The 17,205-nt window shown below is 45.0% G+C and overlaps 1 protein-coding gene across 2 annotated transcripts in view; it reads left to right on the forward strand.

Annotated features, from left to right (window-relative positions):
- VEPH1 (ventricular zone expressed PH domain containing 1) overlaps positions 1 to 17,205 on the forward strand; it is an 82,003-nt gene that overhangs the window by 58,263 nt on the left and 6,535 nt on the right. Inside the window, exons 10-11 of one of the 2 annotated variants that reach the window (XM_059822891.1) lie at positions 1,243 to 1,377; positions 7,109 to 7,226. In XM_059822891.1, the coding sequence (XP_059678874.1) occupies positions 1,243 to 1,377; positions 7,109 to 7,226 (253 nt within the window). The remainder of the gene's footprint in view (positions 1 to 1,242; positions 1,378 to 7,108; positions 7,227 to 17,205) is intronic. The other variant, XM_059822892.1, reaches the window with a different exon arrangement.

Genomic DNA, 17,205 nt, shown 5'->3' on the forward strand with positions numbered 1-17,205 from the left:
CTGACGCGTCCCGTCCTCGCACCTTCCCTAGAGACCCTCCTAAATTTGCCCAACACGAACTAACTGGGCTGGATTTTCTCCTGCCAAGTGGGTGCCTGAAGCTGACCGCTTCTCCCTTTTAATCTGGACAAAACGATCCCACTGTTTCTGACAGCTTAGCTGGAAAAAACGCACTGCCTTGGCCACGATAAAAGTCCTGGTTGAGTCTTACTGAAGTGTGTCTGTGTCAGCTGGATCCAGACAGTGGGATTAGGATTGCGGGGTTTCTGTTTAGAGAGAGAAGAAGGATCGTCCATCCAGGAAACCTACGTTAAAAGGACATTGTTCATATTGCAAAATCAAATACTTGAAATCTAGAAAATCAGATTTGCTTGTGCACTCTTGACTTGGCTCCTGCATGCAAATGCATTTTTTAATTACAAGATCATGTAGCTGATATAGTAGAGGCAGAAATGCTAAGCTCTCTCAGCCGCAGTAGTGTTCATGTAACATCGACTTTGTGTGCAGTTTATACAATGAAGAACTTAATGCTGTTGAAATACTAGAATAATTCAAGGCAGGATAAGGTTGTATCCTTGCCGTCCTTTGAAATAGGGAGCTTTGGAGGTGAGAGCACCCAACCAACCATCTTGTTTTGTGAATGTTCAGGGCATGAAAATTCCTGTCCTCTGCCAGCAAAATCTGTGTTGAACGTGGTCTGAGGAGTTTTTTCTCTTGATTTCATCCTGCTGTCTGTTCCGTGCAGTCGCAAACATTGCACTGTTACTCTTCCCCGCACGAGGACCAAGAGCTGCGGTCAGGTCCAAATAAACATACACAAACCTGCTGCAGCGCTCAGCATCTCTTCGCATTAACTGGTAAATGACCTGTCTTTTCCAAAAAGATGCACGTGGCTGAGCTCTACACCCAGTGCCCAGAGGTCAGCGCTATTAACGTTTTGATAAATTAACATTTCAACGCAAAAACGACGTTCAAGTTGCTATGCGCAGTGGTAGTTGATAGATAATCTTTGGTCAGCCACAGACCTTAAAGACATGTAATATACGATAAAAAAAGCCCCAAAGAAAATGAAATATTTGAGGATTTATCTAATTGTGTGCATACTGATCCATCGTAACTCCTTACAAAGAGATGAACTAATCCCTAGTTATTTGCCTGGCTGTCCCACTGTAAGAACAAGATGCTCTTTATTAACGGCCAAGCAAAAAATGCCTGAAATCCTGTTTTCAACATTTTCTTCAGAGCTTGTTTGCAGAACCTTTGTCCATACAGAGTAATTCTGTGCAAGTCCTTAAGGCCCTGTGGGAGAAGACGCAGCTCAAGGGGACGCACAGTTTTGAAACTGCCATGATCCAGTCTACATTTCCACACCAAAAGGTAAGCTGCTTTTTTCTCAAAAAAAAAAAAAGTAGAAGAACTTTGCCCTGACTTTTAGAACAGCTGTACAAAGACCTTTACAACAGCTACAGCAAGTCTTCGCTGTGCTCAAATTGTGAAAAACAAAACCCCTTTCCCTGCCCCTTCCCCTTCTTTGCCTTATCTCCGGCATCTTCCGAGCATTTGCGCTTACTGCCGTGCCAAGTCCTCTCCTCCTGGATGGCCATACGGCGATCCGTAGTGCGTGCCTCTGACCCCCCTTTTATGCGGAGCGCTCAGCTTGTGGGGAGGTTGAAAAACCTTCACCAGCCATTACATTTTCAACCTCCGCAGAGGGTCCACAGCGTTGCTTTGTGCTGTGCTTTGAAAGGTCTCCAGGCTTGTTCTCCACCCCCTCCTACATGCTTCATGTGGATTGTTCCCGATGTGATGAAAACTAGTGATGCTACATATGGATTTTTTCCTGCTCGCAGCTTCAAACTCCGGATTCAGATTAGCTGCCACTATGGACTGTTTGGCAGCCACTTGGAAATTCACCTAGTTAAACACGGACTTGGATTTTATGGAAATGATCATTTGCACATGCACTATTAGTTACCCCATCAGTTTAAAAGATTACTCTTTCAAAGCTGTTTACTGTCTCCGGGATTTCAGTGAATGCTATTTCAAAGCTATTAATCAGGCTTCTTGGAAAAGGACACTGTAGGATTGTAAAGCAAATATCTATTTATTCCTGAACATCTCCATCCAGCTCAATTGGATGAAATGAATTGTCAAACGTGATTTTAAAATGCGCTCTCTCAGAATATTGTACGCATGAAGATGTCTGACTGAATAAGATTAATTTACTAAGGTTATGGCTGATTTAAAAACAGGAGTTTTGTTAGAAACACCTTCTGAACCCCCAAGATAATGCTGCATTGAAGTGGGAACCCCTGCTGCGGCTTGTAAGAGGAGTAGGGGATCCCCACATCTGAGAGCCAGCTTATGGGCCAGTTTTACTTAGACACAGTGGAGCTTGCACTAAGTATTTTAGCTGCTATTGAAATCCTAGCCTGACTCATCCGAGGGCATTAGAACTGCTTTTCTGTTCAATACTGGCTTAACTTGGGTCCGTGCCAAGATCTGCTAGTCGGAAGTCGGAGCCGGTGGAGTGTAAAAGACTTTGGGGTGAATAAAGAGCTTAGGGAAGAGCATGCCTTCATGGGTAGGATTAGATGTAGTGCATCATGCACACAAACTCTACAGAACATGTCCAACACCCTAGAAACGTGATTAGTCTCCAGCGCATTGGTTGCATAATCCCACGGCTGCTCAGATACTAGCGTTTGGCCTATTTTGGGAACTTTTGTCATGACAGTAAGAGTATCTTTGAGTTCCCAAAATAGCAGAGCTGGAAAATGAGATACTGATCTTCACTGATTTAATGAATTCAGCAGCGAATTGAAGTCTGGAAACTCCAGGAGCTGCAGATTGCCTAACAGCCTTTGGAGGCTGAAGACAGTCAGGCAGATGTAATGCATCTGAAGTGGTAAAAGACTTTAATAGTCAGTCTTGGTTTCTCCGCAGTATGCTGCTGGATTTACTTTCTCAGTTTTGGGTTTGCTTATTAATACAGAACCTGAGTTTGTTTCCAGTGCAATTTCCATGCAGTTTACTGAGAAACGTCCCACTGAGTTTTCTGTGAGCGAGAGCTAGGCCTGCCGTAAGGAGGGTTTCCTTTAGCTTTTACATTCCCGAAAATCCTAGCGGGAGCATTCCCGGCATGACCTAGTCCTTACTTTGCGTGACGGACTAAGCTTCTGTAGTAATCTGAAATTTCCATTTCAGAACTTATTCCCGTTGCTAATAGAACTTCAAATATTGTGAATGATTTGGCAAAATTATTGTAGTTGTTAATGTTATTCCTCTGCCAGTACTGCAGGAAGCAAAATTTTGGGGTTGTGGTTGTTTCAATAAGCGTAGCATTTTTAATTTAAAATAATTTGAAATCTGTTGATATCAATGCAGTGTCAGCATCCTGTATTATATTTTAGATTAAGTTTTATGAGTCGTGTGACAGCAATGTCTGGATGCTTTATCAGAACTGAGGAACTTCTGTGCTGTGAGCACATGGGGAAGGTCCGACCCCCAACAGCCCAGAGGAACCACAGCGGAGTCAGTGCTGCAACACTGCTCCGCAACTGCTCCGCTTCTGCCCCGTGACCCTGTGGCTAATCCACAGTAAATGAATTTAGACTTTTTTTCCCAATAGGTATTCTAAAGCATTTTGCAAACCTGGAGAAAAATCTATTACATCAATGATTTATTCCAGAGCAAATTCTGAGAAATAGTTTCAGATTTACATCACTGTAAGCGATTTCTGAATTTGGCCCAGGATGCGTGTGCAAGGAATTGCGGCGAATACCTGGCTTACAGAAAGCATGTCGTGTTTCACTGGGCAGCCTGTTCATGCCACAAAAAATATTTATGCAACAGGGCTTAAGATGTGCCAGAAGTAAAGCATTTCCAGATGTACATCCTTACAGATTTCCGTTCAGTTGCTTCATAGTTCTTTATCAAAGTACACGCAGGCCACATTACAAAAACGAAGCTGGTTTGGAGCTCGTTGCTGAGTTCTTTGTGTTGACTCATGCTGTGTCAGAAGAGTGAGATGGTGACTACTTTACGAGCCCCATGTGATGCCTTAAGAGAGTCTTTTGTTGAGCAGCCTCGCAAGAGAATAATTAACATTCTTAAGCCATTGTTAGTGCTGTTCTTCCCTTTCCTTCGTTCGCTATCTCAGTTTACGCAGCAGAAAGAAGCACCGTGTTTTCACAGTGGAGTCGCTGAAGTTTTCAAGATGAGGGAGCATGGGGATGAGATAAATCTCTCCTCTCCAATTAGGCTTTTTCCCCGTGCTTCCCCTCCTGAAATAAGTGGCTTATTGCAGATTATTTCAAGCATATGGAGTACGGAGTGGAAAGGAAAGATTGCTGCATTGATTTTCAGTGATATTTGTTCTCTTTCGGTCTAGAGTTGGCTCACTGCAGCCACTAAAAGACTTTTTCACAGGATGGAGAAGCTCCTAGGCTTTTTGTTCAGCATGATCCACGTGCCCTTATAATGTCCTGCACAGACGCACTGAGAGCAGTACCATCATTATTTTGCCCGTCTTGCATCCTCCCAGATGCCACAGCGGGAGGAGGATCAGGGCACGTCGGGGCAGGGCGAATTGCTGGGGGACATCTGCCCCTCCATCGGGAGCCCGCAGCGGGGAGGGGACCCCGGGGGGCTGGTGTGGTCTCTCCCTCCCGAGGACTCGGCTCTCCCGCCCAGGGAGGATCTGCTCGGGGTCCCACACTGCGCACAAAGTATCTGAAGGGAGGCAGGGAGCCTTGGACTGACAGATCCACTGCCGACCGACCAGCTGCAGAAATACGGAGAGAAGCTGCACAGCGCTCCTACTGCACAGCACAGCAGCCAGCTAAATTCCTTGAATGTATAGAATTCCTCTTTGGGGGAAAATGAGAACTTCAGCAATGTATAAAAAGCAGTTACAGCGCAAAATAATCAAGCTTTACTCGTGGTCCCCAGTATAAGCCAGTTTGAGTGTGCTGGGGCAGGGCAGCCCAGCAGCCGACTGCGCAGAGGTACGGGTCAGCCCCGATCCCGGCGAACAGGCACAGGAGACACAAGGAATTGCACAGCCGAGCATTACGAGGCAGCCCACCGAGGCAGCCCGGGAGCGCAGGGGACCTCTCTGCTGCAGCCCGGCCGCTCATCTCCCACGCGAGGATGGAGAGAAGAGCCGGGCTATGAGATAAAAAGTGAGCCAACTCTAGACCGAAAGAGAACAAATATCACTGAAAATCAATGCAGCAATCTTTCCTTTCCACTCCGTACTCCATATGCTTGAAATAATCTGCAATAAGCCACTTATTTCAGGAGGGGAAGCACGGGGAAAAAGCCTAATTGGAGAGGAGAGATTTATCTCATCTGCTGCCTGCAGGACCCTCTTGCAAACAAAGCCAAGGTGTGTCCAGGACCTTTGTCGTGTGATCGTTGGGCGTGTTGTGAAGCCCATTTTTCTGCATGTTCCTGCTGGAAAGGGAAGAAAACCTTTGTCGTTTGGACCTTCTCAGGTGATGCGAGTCATGCTCCCCATTCTGCCTTGCCATCCTTCCTTCAGACATCCTAAAATCCACTGGGAGATGGCCTCCGGCGTGCAGAGGGTGGGGACACCAGAGAGCCCCCGTGAAGTTAAAACTCGACGTTTGGCTCAGCTGAGCTTGTTATCCGGGGTGATGGCTGGAGGTCTGAAGTGGTCTCGGGTGTTTCGGTTCTTGTGAAGACAGCCGTTTCCCGGCCATTTCCTGGGTTGACAGAGGCTGGGGAGGAGTGACGCCGTGCTGCCGGCTCTCCCTGAGCCAGCCGGCCTCCTGCTCCCTCTCCTTCACTAAAGCTTGTCTGAAAAGGCCCGAATTGGACAACTGCATCCTTTGCACAGCCTTGTTCAGTGCGATGAACTGATGTCCCTGGGCAAGGGATGGTATTTGCCCCACCGACTGCGTAAATCCGTGTTTTCTTTGAGCTGCAGCATGCGGTGTTGCAAAGACCCCACGCAAATAAATAGGAATGTTTTCTGAGCGGTCCTGCCAATTCCCTTTGTGTTTGCAGTAACATCGTTGTTGTTATTTAACACTGAAGTTTGTTTAAGTGGGAGATCACAATCTGTTTTAAAATTAAATAACAGGGTTTGAAATACACTGAATTATACAGTGTTATTAATTGCCTCCAAAACTGTACCCTCTGGCTTTTGCCATACTTGAAGCTGCAAGTATACTTTATGTAGGTTTCTTTGATCAAGTCAGACATTCAGTTTACTGTGCAGATGCATAATCCTTACTTCCCTGGCTTGTCCCTGGCCGAATAACGTCACATTTACCTGGGTGGAGTCACCCTCCCTGGAGATGTTCAAGGAACGTGTGGACGTGGCACTGTGGGACATGGTTTAATGGGCATCGTGGTGGTTTTTTTGGTTGATGGTTGGACTTGATGATCTGACAGGTCTTTTCCAACCTTAGTGATTCTGTGATTCTGTGTGTTTTCTGTGAGATAAATCATCCCTGTTGCTGCTGGGTTTTTGGAAACGTTCATATTAACAGTCACATTAAAGATTTGTGTTAGTGCTTCTCGCAGGCGGCTGGGTTCAGAGCCTCTATTCTTTCTTTAAAAAAAACAGAAAAAAAAAAAATAAAGTGGTCCTCAGCCACTAAGTCCTGCTCTGATGGGGGATCCCGTCGGACAGGAGGAAGTCCCCAGCACTGCAGCATGTTAGCAGAGACCACTACCTTCTGGAGCATTAGAAAAATCCTGAGAGAGGGTTGGAGGTAATCGAGGTGGTTCAGCTGGTGGGCAATGTGCTGGGCAGGACTGCTGAGCACACTGCTGGCAGCAGTGTTGAAAAAGCAAAAAAACCCCCCAGACCAGTCCTCTGCCTCCTACAGACTTGTTTTATTTACTTTTTTATATATATATATACACATAAGCTGCTACCGATGATAGAGAGAGAGAGAGAGGTCCTGCTTAACACAATTGCCCTGGCAGGTTGATTGTCCGCAGGAGGCATATGGAAAAGGACACTCATCGGCACCCACTGTGTATCCCTCCGTGATTTCGGGTTACGAGCTGTTAACCGTGCAGCAGTTCACCTCGTGAGTGAGTTTGGTTTTTCTCATTATTGGCCTAGGACCTGGACCACGTGCAGATGCACCTGGAAGAAGTGAGGTTCTTTGATTTATTCGGCTACAGCGAGGAAGCGGGAACTTGGCAGTGCTTCATGTGCAATAACCCTGAAAAGGCAACAGGTAAGTGGTCTGCCTTCGTCGCTGGTGGGCTGCGTGTGGTGGTGGAGCTGTGAAGGATGGAGCGAAGCTCACGGATAATGCTGTGATGGTGGCAGAGGTCGGGGAAAACAAACTTTCCAGCATAGCACAGGCAGTGTCTGTTTTAGCTGGAATTCTCTATTAAACTCTTGTCCCAGCATCTCTGGTGAGATACAGTGTCAAGCACAAACCTTATTTGGTGTATGCTTAGAGGGATAAAATCCAAAATTAATGTAAAATTGTAAATCTCTATGACTGCTAACCCCTGGGGAGTGGGAGGGATCTGCACCCATCTTGCAGTGTCCAAATAAAGGAGCTGCATCTGCTGGACTGTATCCCACGTCCACTGCAGACTGCACAGGTGCCACATGTCAGGGACATTGGCCTAGATAATACACCCAATTCACGTCGTCTTTGTTCTCAGAATTATGTGCTTTAATATAATTGAATCCATAGTACGCGTCTTCTTGGGAACAAGGCAGTGCTTAAGAACAGCCATAATGCTTCAGCTATAATAAGAAAACAGGGTGAGTGGAAAACAGACTTTTTCCCAGGTAAAAGATTCTAGTGACCTTTTTTTTGAAGTCTTCTGATACCCATGTGTTTTAGATCAGCGTACATTCAGAGGAATGGCCTTTTTCTTAGATGTTTTTTGCCACTCTCTAAAAGCCTGCACAATTCTGGCCAAGAATTTTGAATATTTTGGCCAGGCCTTTGAATAATTGGCTGTTTCAGCTATTTATTTTAACAGCTAGCATCTCTCTATATTTCATCAAGCCTGAATTTAGTAAGTCTTTCAAGAGTGGCACAGCCTCTGCTGCAGGCCAGGCTGCCCATGCTCATTTCATGGGTGTTTGACCATCTTCCTCCTTCCACAACTCTCGTGGGACTCAGCGACCATTAAAGAAACCGTGCTTCGAGCTGAAATTTCATCTCAGTACCGTGGTCCTCCTGTGGTTTGTCCATCACTTCGGTGATAGACATATGTCAAGCTACAAGGAGAAGGAGTCTGTCTCGCTTAAAATTTTAAAGCTTAATGGAATAGCTTTGGTTTGAATTTTCAAAGACATTTAACTAGTCCAAAAAGGGGAGTGTTTGTAGCAAGCTATTGATTATGCCGGTAGGACAGCTGCGTTAGAGCCAATAGACCCGATGAAGGTGGCAAAGACAATCCTTGGGGGTGACTTGAGGCACCATTTCCTTGTTGATGCCATGAGTTTTGCTGATGACACCAGTCTGGAGACATCAAAGGACAGCTGACACCTGGCTTCCCTGCTGCCCTCCTGCCAAAGCGCCGTGTCCTTCGAGGAGAGGTCTAAGAAGGGCTGGAAGCAGGACACGGTGCGAGGAGGTCCACGTGGCACAGCACCACGGTTCTGCTGCCAGGGACACGGTGTTGGGACTGGGGTGCAAACCCCACCGGTATGACCAGTATAGAGCTGGTATTTTCAAATGGGTCTGAACTCAAGGCAAACAGCAATAAAAGACTGCGACAGCAGGCAGCAATTCCCAGCGAGCTCTTCAGTGCTCTTTGGTTAGTACAACAAGAGCTTACAAGAGTGGGGACCGCCTCTGTCCCACTGACGAGAGGCTCTTGAGTCTGTTTGCAGAGCACTTGAACTGACATCTCGAGTAGGGTAAACTGTATACTCTGCCTGACACTAATGCTCTCCGAGAATTGGGAGCCGTGTGCCGTGGAGCTGTGTGCCGTGGAGCGCCTGCGGCGGGGGGGTTTGGCACGCCGCCTCTTGCTTACTCATCATTGTTTCAGGCTGGTGAAAAAATCGCGTCGCAGTGTTGTAGGCTGTAGATTTGGTGTCGTGATATCCCACGGAGACGAGGGAGAAGGTCACGTCGCTCCCAAGGGTTCACCATTTCCCCTAGCTGCTGTGAAAAGGCCACAGCGAAATGCGTGTGCCGATCCCACTTCCCTGAGTGTGTAAATACGGTTCTCCGTTTACACACCGGGGGGAAGGGAAGGGTTTCATATACTCAAAGCTCTGCCCTCCAGCCTGAGCGGTTTCCACCCGGCAGTGCAGCAGTTCTGTCCTTCCCAAGAAGTGCCAAAATCCGCTCCCCATGGAGGTGTGCGCGTGCGGGAGCACTTGGCCAGCTGGGCGAGGGGGGGGCTGCCCTCATCAAGCTCACCCAGCAGGTCCAGGCACAAATTAGACTTTCATTCCTATATGCTGGTACTTATATAGGCTCTAGGAGCGGAAAACCGATTTTTTTTAGATTTACCTTTTTTCTAGCTTGTATCTTCATGATGTCAACTAAAGCCCAATGGAAATAACGCGGATACAGCAGTAAGGTGTTCCGTGAAATGCTACCTGAAATGCCATAACTTGAGACTTTGCTTTCTTCTTCTCGAGTACCACAAGTACTCGAGAGCACGGAGGGTGCCTGGGCATTTGGAAGAAGGATTTTCCCTCCTCAAGCGCTGAAGGCACCGAGGCTGGTGCCTGGAGTTCGCAGGGTTATCGCTGCCCACAGGTCTGCCTGCCTCTCCCCTGTTCAGGAAGGCTTCCAGCCTCTCCTCCTCCCTGCCCAGCCACCGGACTGCCTCTGCTGCCATAGCCCAGGAGGGGAGGGAGAAGACTTTAATAAATGTCAGCATCTACGAAATCACCATTTACCCTTTGCTTTAGAGCCAGGGCGGAGAGTTCAGGGACGCCTCTGAGGACGGCCAGGAACAGGAGGAACTGGGCACAGAACATTTTTGGACTGTAACTGTCCTTTTTATGAGCAATTACTCTCTTTGTCTCAGTTTAAAGAAATTTTTGTAAGAAAGGCACATTGTGAATATCATCATTTGCTTCTCAGCCCTAAAAGCCTTTAGAAGCCCAAGAAAATAAAGCACGGGTCATAAAAAAGCTCAGGTGTAGGAACGGAACGTGGAAGACGGTGCTCAATGGAATATAAATCTGCAGGTGAATGACAAATTCACCTTAGTATTGGTGATGTAGAGCTGTGGCAGCTGGGAAAAGTCGTATCAGAGTGGGAGACACTCCAGGGGCTTTTTGGGTTTATAAGATCTGACACAAGAAAGAGGATTCAGAGGTCTCCTTGAATTGGTAAGAAATGTAAAGGCTGTAAAACATCTTTTATTTTCATTCCACAGTGGGACCAGAGCCTTTGAAATCTCAAATACTTTTAAAAGACAAGAAAGTAATTTCTCCCTCTCAGCAATGCTGTTTAGCAACCGAATTCTTCTTAAAGAAGGAATTCAGTGGCAATTTTTTTTCTATTATTGTCTTTTGTTTTTTGTTAATGTTGGGGTTTGTTGCATTTTTTGGATGCCGTGTTGCAAGATGCCATTTATCCTCCAGACTTAGGAAAGCATTATGCCTTAAAGCCTCGATCCTGCCTTAGGATGCCAGATCAATGATGTTTTTTTCGGATGTAGCTGGGAGGATTTTTGGAGCCGGACTACACTCGGAGGCTGAGTTTGGGAGGAAAAAGGTAGTTATGCTTAAGCAATGTGGTGGATCTACCCAAAGAGGCAATTAACCCAGAGAAAGTCTGGATATTTCTCATGCATTCTTCTCATTGCAAAGCAGTTCTTATACAACCGCACTTTTCCAGAAGTGCTGTTAAATCATCCCGAATTGTTTTTTCCTGCTACCCCTGAGCCAAGGGGGAAAAGCATTCCCACAAGTCCTACTCATCTGCTCAAATACACGTACGTGCCCTGACTGTGCAGCTGGTCTCAGAGCTAGGAAATCCAGGTTATGCTTTTTCTTTTTTTTTTTTTTTTTTTAAATGACGACCATTCAAGCGCAGATACAAGGCATTTGAAATTTCGGTAAATGCAGTGTGCACCTCTTGTTAGGAAAAGCTGGCCCTTAAGAGCCTAATTTCAACATAACCTCCTGTATTGACAGTTGGCTTCACAAGCTCTTGCACAAAAAAAATCAGTAAAACCACTTGATAGCCGGAGAGGGAATTGCAGTACATTCCCTATTCTGGAAGCTTACAAAGAAATTGCAGTAATCCCTGTGGGCTGCAGAAGAGACATTGTGCCCATGGGCAATGATTCGGGTAAAACTGAGGGGTTTTTATGAATTCCTCTTTAAGAAAGCAATTCACTCAGAATAGCCTACACCATATTAACTTTGGAATACATTTATCTTCTGCTAGCAGTGGTGATTATCTAGTGAACTGAAATACCCCAGCTATAATGCTTGCTTGAAAATTATAAAAAGTGGCATTCAGTAATGTATCCTTTCCAGGTTTTCAGCAAAACCAAATGTGATGATTAATGAGAGAGAGTGAATCCATATTCCCTTAGGTTAATTGCATTTATCTTCGTCTGCTTGCCACCCACACATTCCATTCTTTCAAGTTGAGAGCAGTTTATTATCATTGAGATCATTCATGATTGGACTGAATTTTTGTGGATGATTTTATGTTTCATCAAATGCAAGATTTAATGCTTTGTTTTTTATCTGTCTTGAGGTCACCTCGGAAGAGTTTGGAGCGTTTTTTACTTTTTATTCAATACCCAATCTACTTAAAACTTGATGCACTGTAGTTCGGCAAAGAAAGCAAGGTACAATTACTAGAAAATAATTCCAATGAACACTTACATCAACAGGTACTGTTCAGAGTTAAATTGATTTTGGAGTTAGTGTCTCTATACTGAGATGGTTTAAGAAGCAATAGATATTATAGTAAGTAATTCTTCATTTTGAGTTTGGGTAATATTTTTACCTTTGCTGTGTGTTCTGCAGAAAAAAAAAAGTAATGACAAATATGTAGTAAATAGAACCTTTTGAATCCTTTAACTCTTTTTTTCAAGTTAAAGATCTGATGATACATGTCAGCATACCACCACACAGAGTCATTTCAAACCCAGAGATGATGCGATCACCTAGTTTGACCTTCTATAAAACAATAGTCAAGGAATCTAGTCCAATAATGCTTACATCAAAGAAATGTTTTCCCTTTGATCTGTATTACTTTTGCATATTTTTCTAAAGATGTCTAAACCTGATTTTTAGAAGTCAAGTGAAGGAGAACCCATGACATGCCTAAGTTGTTGCTCAGGTAATTTAACCACACTGTTCAAATGTGGGTTTATTTCTAGTCTATCTCTAAACACTGCATCACATTATGCCCTTCTCTGCTATGCAGAAGAATCTTTATTTGTAGACTTTGTCATGTCACATCTTGATCTTTGCTTGGGCAAATTAAGGAGAATACACTTCATTAGTTTCCCGTGATATGAATAATCATATGAAAGATCAGTCTTAAATCATTCTTGTATCACTTTTCTGAGGTCTTTTAATTTGTCCTTATTCATGCAAGGTGAAGAAATCAAAACTAGACGTAATCTTCCAATAATTAACATGTGTATAAGGAACGTGCACACTCCAATTGGCAGTTGATTGCATTTTTAAAACATCTTCTAGCTGTATTAGAAATGCAGATGCTTCTTTCGTATAAGCCTGCTCTGCTGTGGAAAGCACTGGGGGTCACCAAATCTGGTTTTGGCAAGAGTTCAGATAGAAAAGTAAAGCTTTGCATTTCTGAGGCAGTACGGATTTACTCATGATGCCCCTCGCTAACAGACCTCCATGCACTTACTCCTACTTTGCACACAGCAGGCATTCAATGGCTGCAGCGGTGACTGAGTAAAGTCCCAACAAGGATTGGGACAGGCTCCACCAAGATGTTTGGGGGCTGAAGCTCTTACCCTGTGAGGAGGGGTTGAGGAACGAGGGCTGGCGCAGGCAGAGCTCAAGGGGGGACCTCATAGTAGTCTGTCCATAACTACAAGAAGGTCACCAAGAAGATAGAGCCAGGCTCTTTTCAGTGGTGGGAGGTGGGAGGGCAAGAGACAACAGGCATACATTGGAACAAGAGAGGTTCAGACTGGCTACAAAGGAAAGCTTTCCCACCATGAGGATGGTCAAGCATTGGAACAGCTTGCCTAGAGATATTGTTGAGATTTTCAAGTCCCGGATGGATAAATTCATGAGCAACCTAATCTGACCCTATAGGTCACCTTGTTCTGAGCAGGAGGTTGGATGAGAGACCCCTTCAGCTCTCTTCCAGCTGAATTATTCTGTGATTCTGTGAAGTTAACCGCAATGAAAATAAGCAAAAGGACTTAGAATAATATTGGAAAAGAGCTTCATTCTTATCTTTCATGAATCTTTTTCTTCTAATCAGACCCTCAGACACACTGGCATCAGATTTATTACAACGACTTTGGAAGCTGACATCAGAATTCCCCATGGGCTTCTTTGTGGATGTACATGAGAAGTGCTCTGTTAACATTGCTTCCAGCCACTGGGTGCTTAAAGAGAGATCAGCATTTCTTTAGTAAATCCTGGTTTTTGGCCATAAATAATCCACTTTAGGCCAAAATTGCACATTCACTTCCTTTCTCATGTTGCATTCCTGACCACCAACCACCTCAGTATCTTCTGGTCCCCGAACTTTTTGTGCTTTTACACCTTCTTAGTTTGGGTTAAAGCATGTTCCTACTGCACTGGAATTGGTATCGAAGCCATTCCTGTGGGACCAGGAGCCAGGTAGATGCACAAGACCCGACCACTGGGCAATTGTCTTTTCATATCAAGTCCTCCTTTTGCTGTATCTAGATGTTTATGCAGCTGTCATCATGCTCTGAAAGTCACTGTGCACATTATGAATTCTTTATTGTTATCATGTAGGAGTAAAAATTCTTTTCCTGTCCTATCTTTGTCATTTTTTATTAAAGTGAAGTTCTCTCCTCTTTCTTTTACGCACGCTCTGGGAAAACTTGCTACTTGGTGCTGCTGGTTTGAGTTTCTCAGATTCACAGCTTTTTGTTCTTTGTCTCTCCCTGGGTAGACTTTGTCACAGCGGTTCTGACACTTCATCTTGGGAGACGATACGGAGCCATGCCCTGTTATTATCACCCACATGCTACTGAGATGGTAATTTCCTGACACCAAACTGCATATTCTCATGGTGAGAAAACATCCTCCACCAAGAGAGTGTACATGTGAATGGCAAATTATGGGAATGACAAGGATATTACCCTGTACATCATTGTTAGAAATTTGAAGAGGCATTTGCACAATAAGTAACATATCTGCTTAGACGCTGTTTAAAACTAATTATAAAAATTGAAAACTTTTTATCTGTTCTCACAAATCTGACAAATTTGAATGCTGATTTTGTAAACGGGGAACAAAGTCACCAGAAGATGAAGTGGCTGGTACGAGAGCACGAGGACTTGTACTCAGACCTGCTAGACAGCTGCCGGCCCTGTGGGACTGTCCTTTTGCTCAGCTCCCAAAGAGGAATGACTCTTAAGAATGACCATTATGGGTATCCCAGCAAATCTCAGCTGCAGAAATGCCAGATAATACCTGATACAGCCTTAGAAAGCTGTTTAGAAAGAAAAACAGTCCTTCTGTTCCCAGTAGGGTTCCCCCATGAAGCTGCTGTTGGCAGATGGTGTCCCTTCTAATGGGACAACAGCGCAGCCACGGGCGGAACGGCCGCACGGTCCTGCTTGGGTGAAAAAGGCAAGGCTCATCTCAAGTCTGATGGACCCGTTGTTTTTGCAGAAACAAATTAACCTGAAAAAAACCCCCCAGCTTTTTCCTTGCTCAAAATGGATTATTATTATTTTCTCCAGTACTTTTTTGTTCAGTGGCATTTGATGGTAGCTTGTGTGCATCTTGTTACCTGTGTGAGCTGGATTTCAGCTGCTTTCTGCTCTGTTTGAACAGGGTTAGTTATTATTAGGGAGCTTTGCCGCAGGAGATTGTTTCTCTTGTCTAGAAAATGGGGAGTGTGCCTATGCAGGATTTTTTTGCTACCGATTTATCGGCAGTTAATTCTCTGTGTTTTATGAGAGTGTAAATTCAGCGTAGACCACATGGCACGAGGCTCCTTCACAAAGGCATCTATCCTGGAGCAGCGCTTCAGAAACGCACGCCAGGGAGGCAGAGGGATATATGGAGTTTGGGCGTTTTGGTCTGCCCCGTTTTGGTGTTCCCTGCCATTGAGCAGGGAGATTCCCCGTGGCCTTTTCCATCCCCCTCTGCACAACCGGTTCAGCAGAGGGTTTAAAAAGCTCCACCCCAGATGTAATATCCAGCCCCAGATGCTATTCCTATTCAGAGGCTGCCAGCAGCCACCCTCAGCAAAGAGCTATCGCAGAAGTACCACATCACTGCACGTCGTAACGTCCACGTGGCCAAGGAAGACTTTAAATCCCCTCTGCTTTGCATTTTCTTGCTCCCATCTCCAGGATTTTCACATAAACTCAATGTTTATTTGAAAACAGCCTCCACCCTGGCCACACTTCTCTGAAAGGCTGGGGAGAAAAGATTGCCAGTTGGGAAAATCTCTAAAACAAGTGAAAATGTGTATCTGTAGTAGTTCTGAGAACAATATTTAACACAATTGCAATGTTTTTCTTAAGAGGCACATTGCATAAGGTGGCTCTGTCCCGCTAAAGAGCGTGTTGTGAAATGGGTGCAGCCCCAAACCAGCTTCTCTGTAAATTTGTGCCATTTTGCAGTGACAAAAATTATACAGGGAGAAAGCAAGCCTCTGAGTTTGTCCCACGTCATGTCGGGTGGTGTCACGCATCGGTGCTGGCATGCAAATATACAGAAAAGAGCTGCTGCATCGAGCTAGGGATGCAGCGGGCTGCGAGGAGCAGAGCATGACCCGTTCTTACCGTGGAAATCACAGCTGCAGTTCCCCATTGAAGCTGAAACTTGGCCACCCCACTTTTCATTCAGTCCATCTCCTTCCAAAAAACTCCCTATCTACAGAGACGGGAATATTTATAGTCTTTCTGGAGGAAATTGAAATAGTACACACTGAAGATCCCCAAAGCCTGCCTCTCTGCCAATATAAACAACTCTGGGGAAAAAATACATTCTTTATCTAAATCTGATGCATTGTATTTGCGTTGTATTTTTTTCCTCTACCAGATAGGAGGTAGTGAAGAGAGGTATGTGTCCAAAAAGCTACAAAGCCTTTGAAACCCCAGGTGCTACCTTTGGTGGCTGCGCTTGGCCACCCCAATCACCTCGCATCCTCAGCATCACACCAACCTACTGCGTTTGGGGCTCTGAAAGGCTCACGCACGGACGATAAGTAAACATTTTCAAGAAAAAGCGTTACTGGATAAACTTTCATGCTAAGGTATGCAAGTATGGCCAGCCAGAGGATAACTGACCATCTGACAGATGCTGGGAAGGGCTCCAAGTTAAACATCACATCAAAAAACATCCGTTCTCAGACTGCTTACGCCTTGGACTGCTCTTCAGCCTATCTGATCCATCGTGTCTTGTCTATCGGTGTAAAAGTAGGAGAAAGGAAAAAGAAACCCAGCCGTGGTATTAGAGAATTTTTAAATTGTTTGCTCCGTACGTGAAGGGCAGTGGCTCGAGGTTGCTCTGCAGTCGTGGTTTAAAGCCCACGGTGATCCCCTTGGTTGCTGGGCTTTTCTTGTGCTGGAAAATTCCTTTTTGCATGCAAGGTTTGGGAACGCTCTTCCAGGTCCCAAAACCTCATGTGCTTCCAGCCGAGGTAAGTGCCAGTGAATATCGATCACAGGTGGGCACCATGGTCACCGGGCTGGCGGTAGAGGTGGCCACAACCTTATAAGCACGCTGTAAACGACCGTGCAAGGCTTCCCAATATTCACGCAGTGCTCTGAATTCTGAAAGTAATTTTAAATATAGCAATAGTTTTGCAATAAAGGAAAAAAAGATCTTCCTTTCCTAGAGGTTTTTTTGGTTTTTATTTTTAAGGGAATTGGCTGAAGGAAAATCTATAGTGACAAACATAAAGTTAGTTTTCTAAGGCAAATTGAAGCCACTTTTCAGACCACTGTAGAAGATGAACGGACTGGAAAGTGGCTGAGCTGAAGGTAAGGTAGCTGAGTGTGTCTGTATTTCTGCCTCCATGCCAATTACGGTCTTTACGGTTATTGAAC

This window comes from Gavia stellata, chromosome 11, assembly GCF_030936135.1.
Source record: "Gavia stellata isolate bGavSte3 chromosome 11, bGavSte3.hap2, whole genome shotgun sequence".
NCBI classification, from domain to species: domain Eukaryota; kingdom Metazoa; phylum Chordata; class Aves; order Gaviiformes; family Gaviidae; genus Gavia; species Gavia stellata.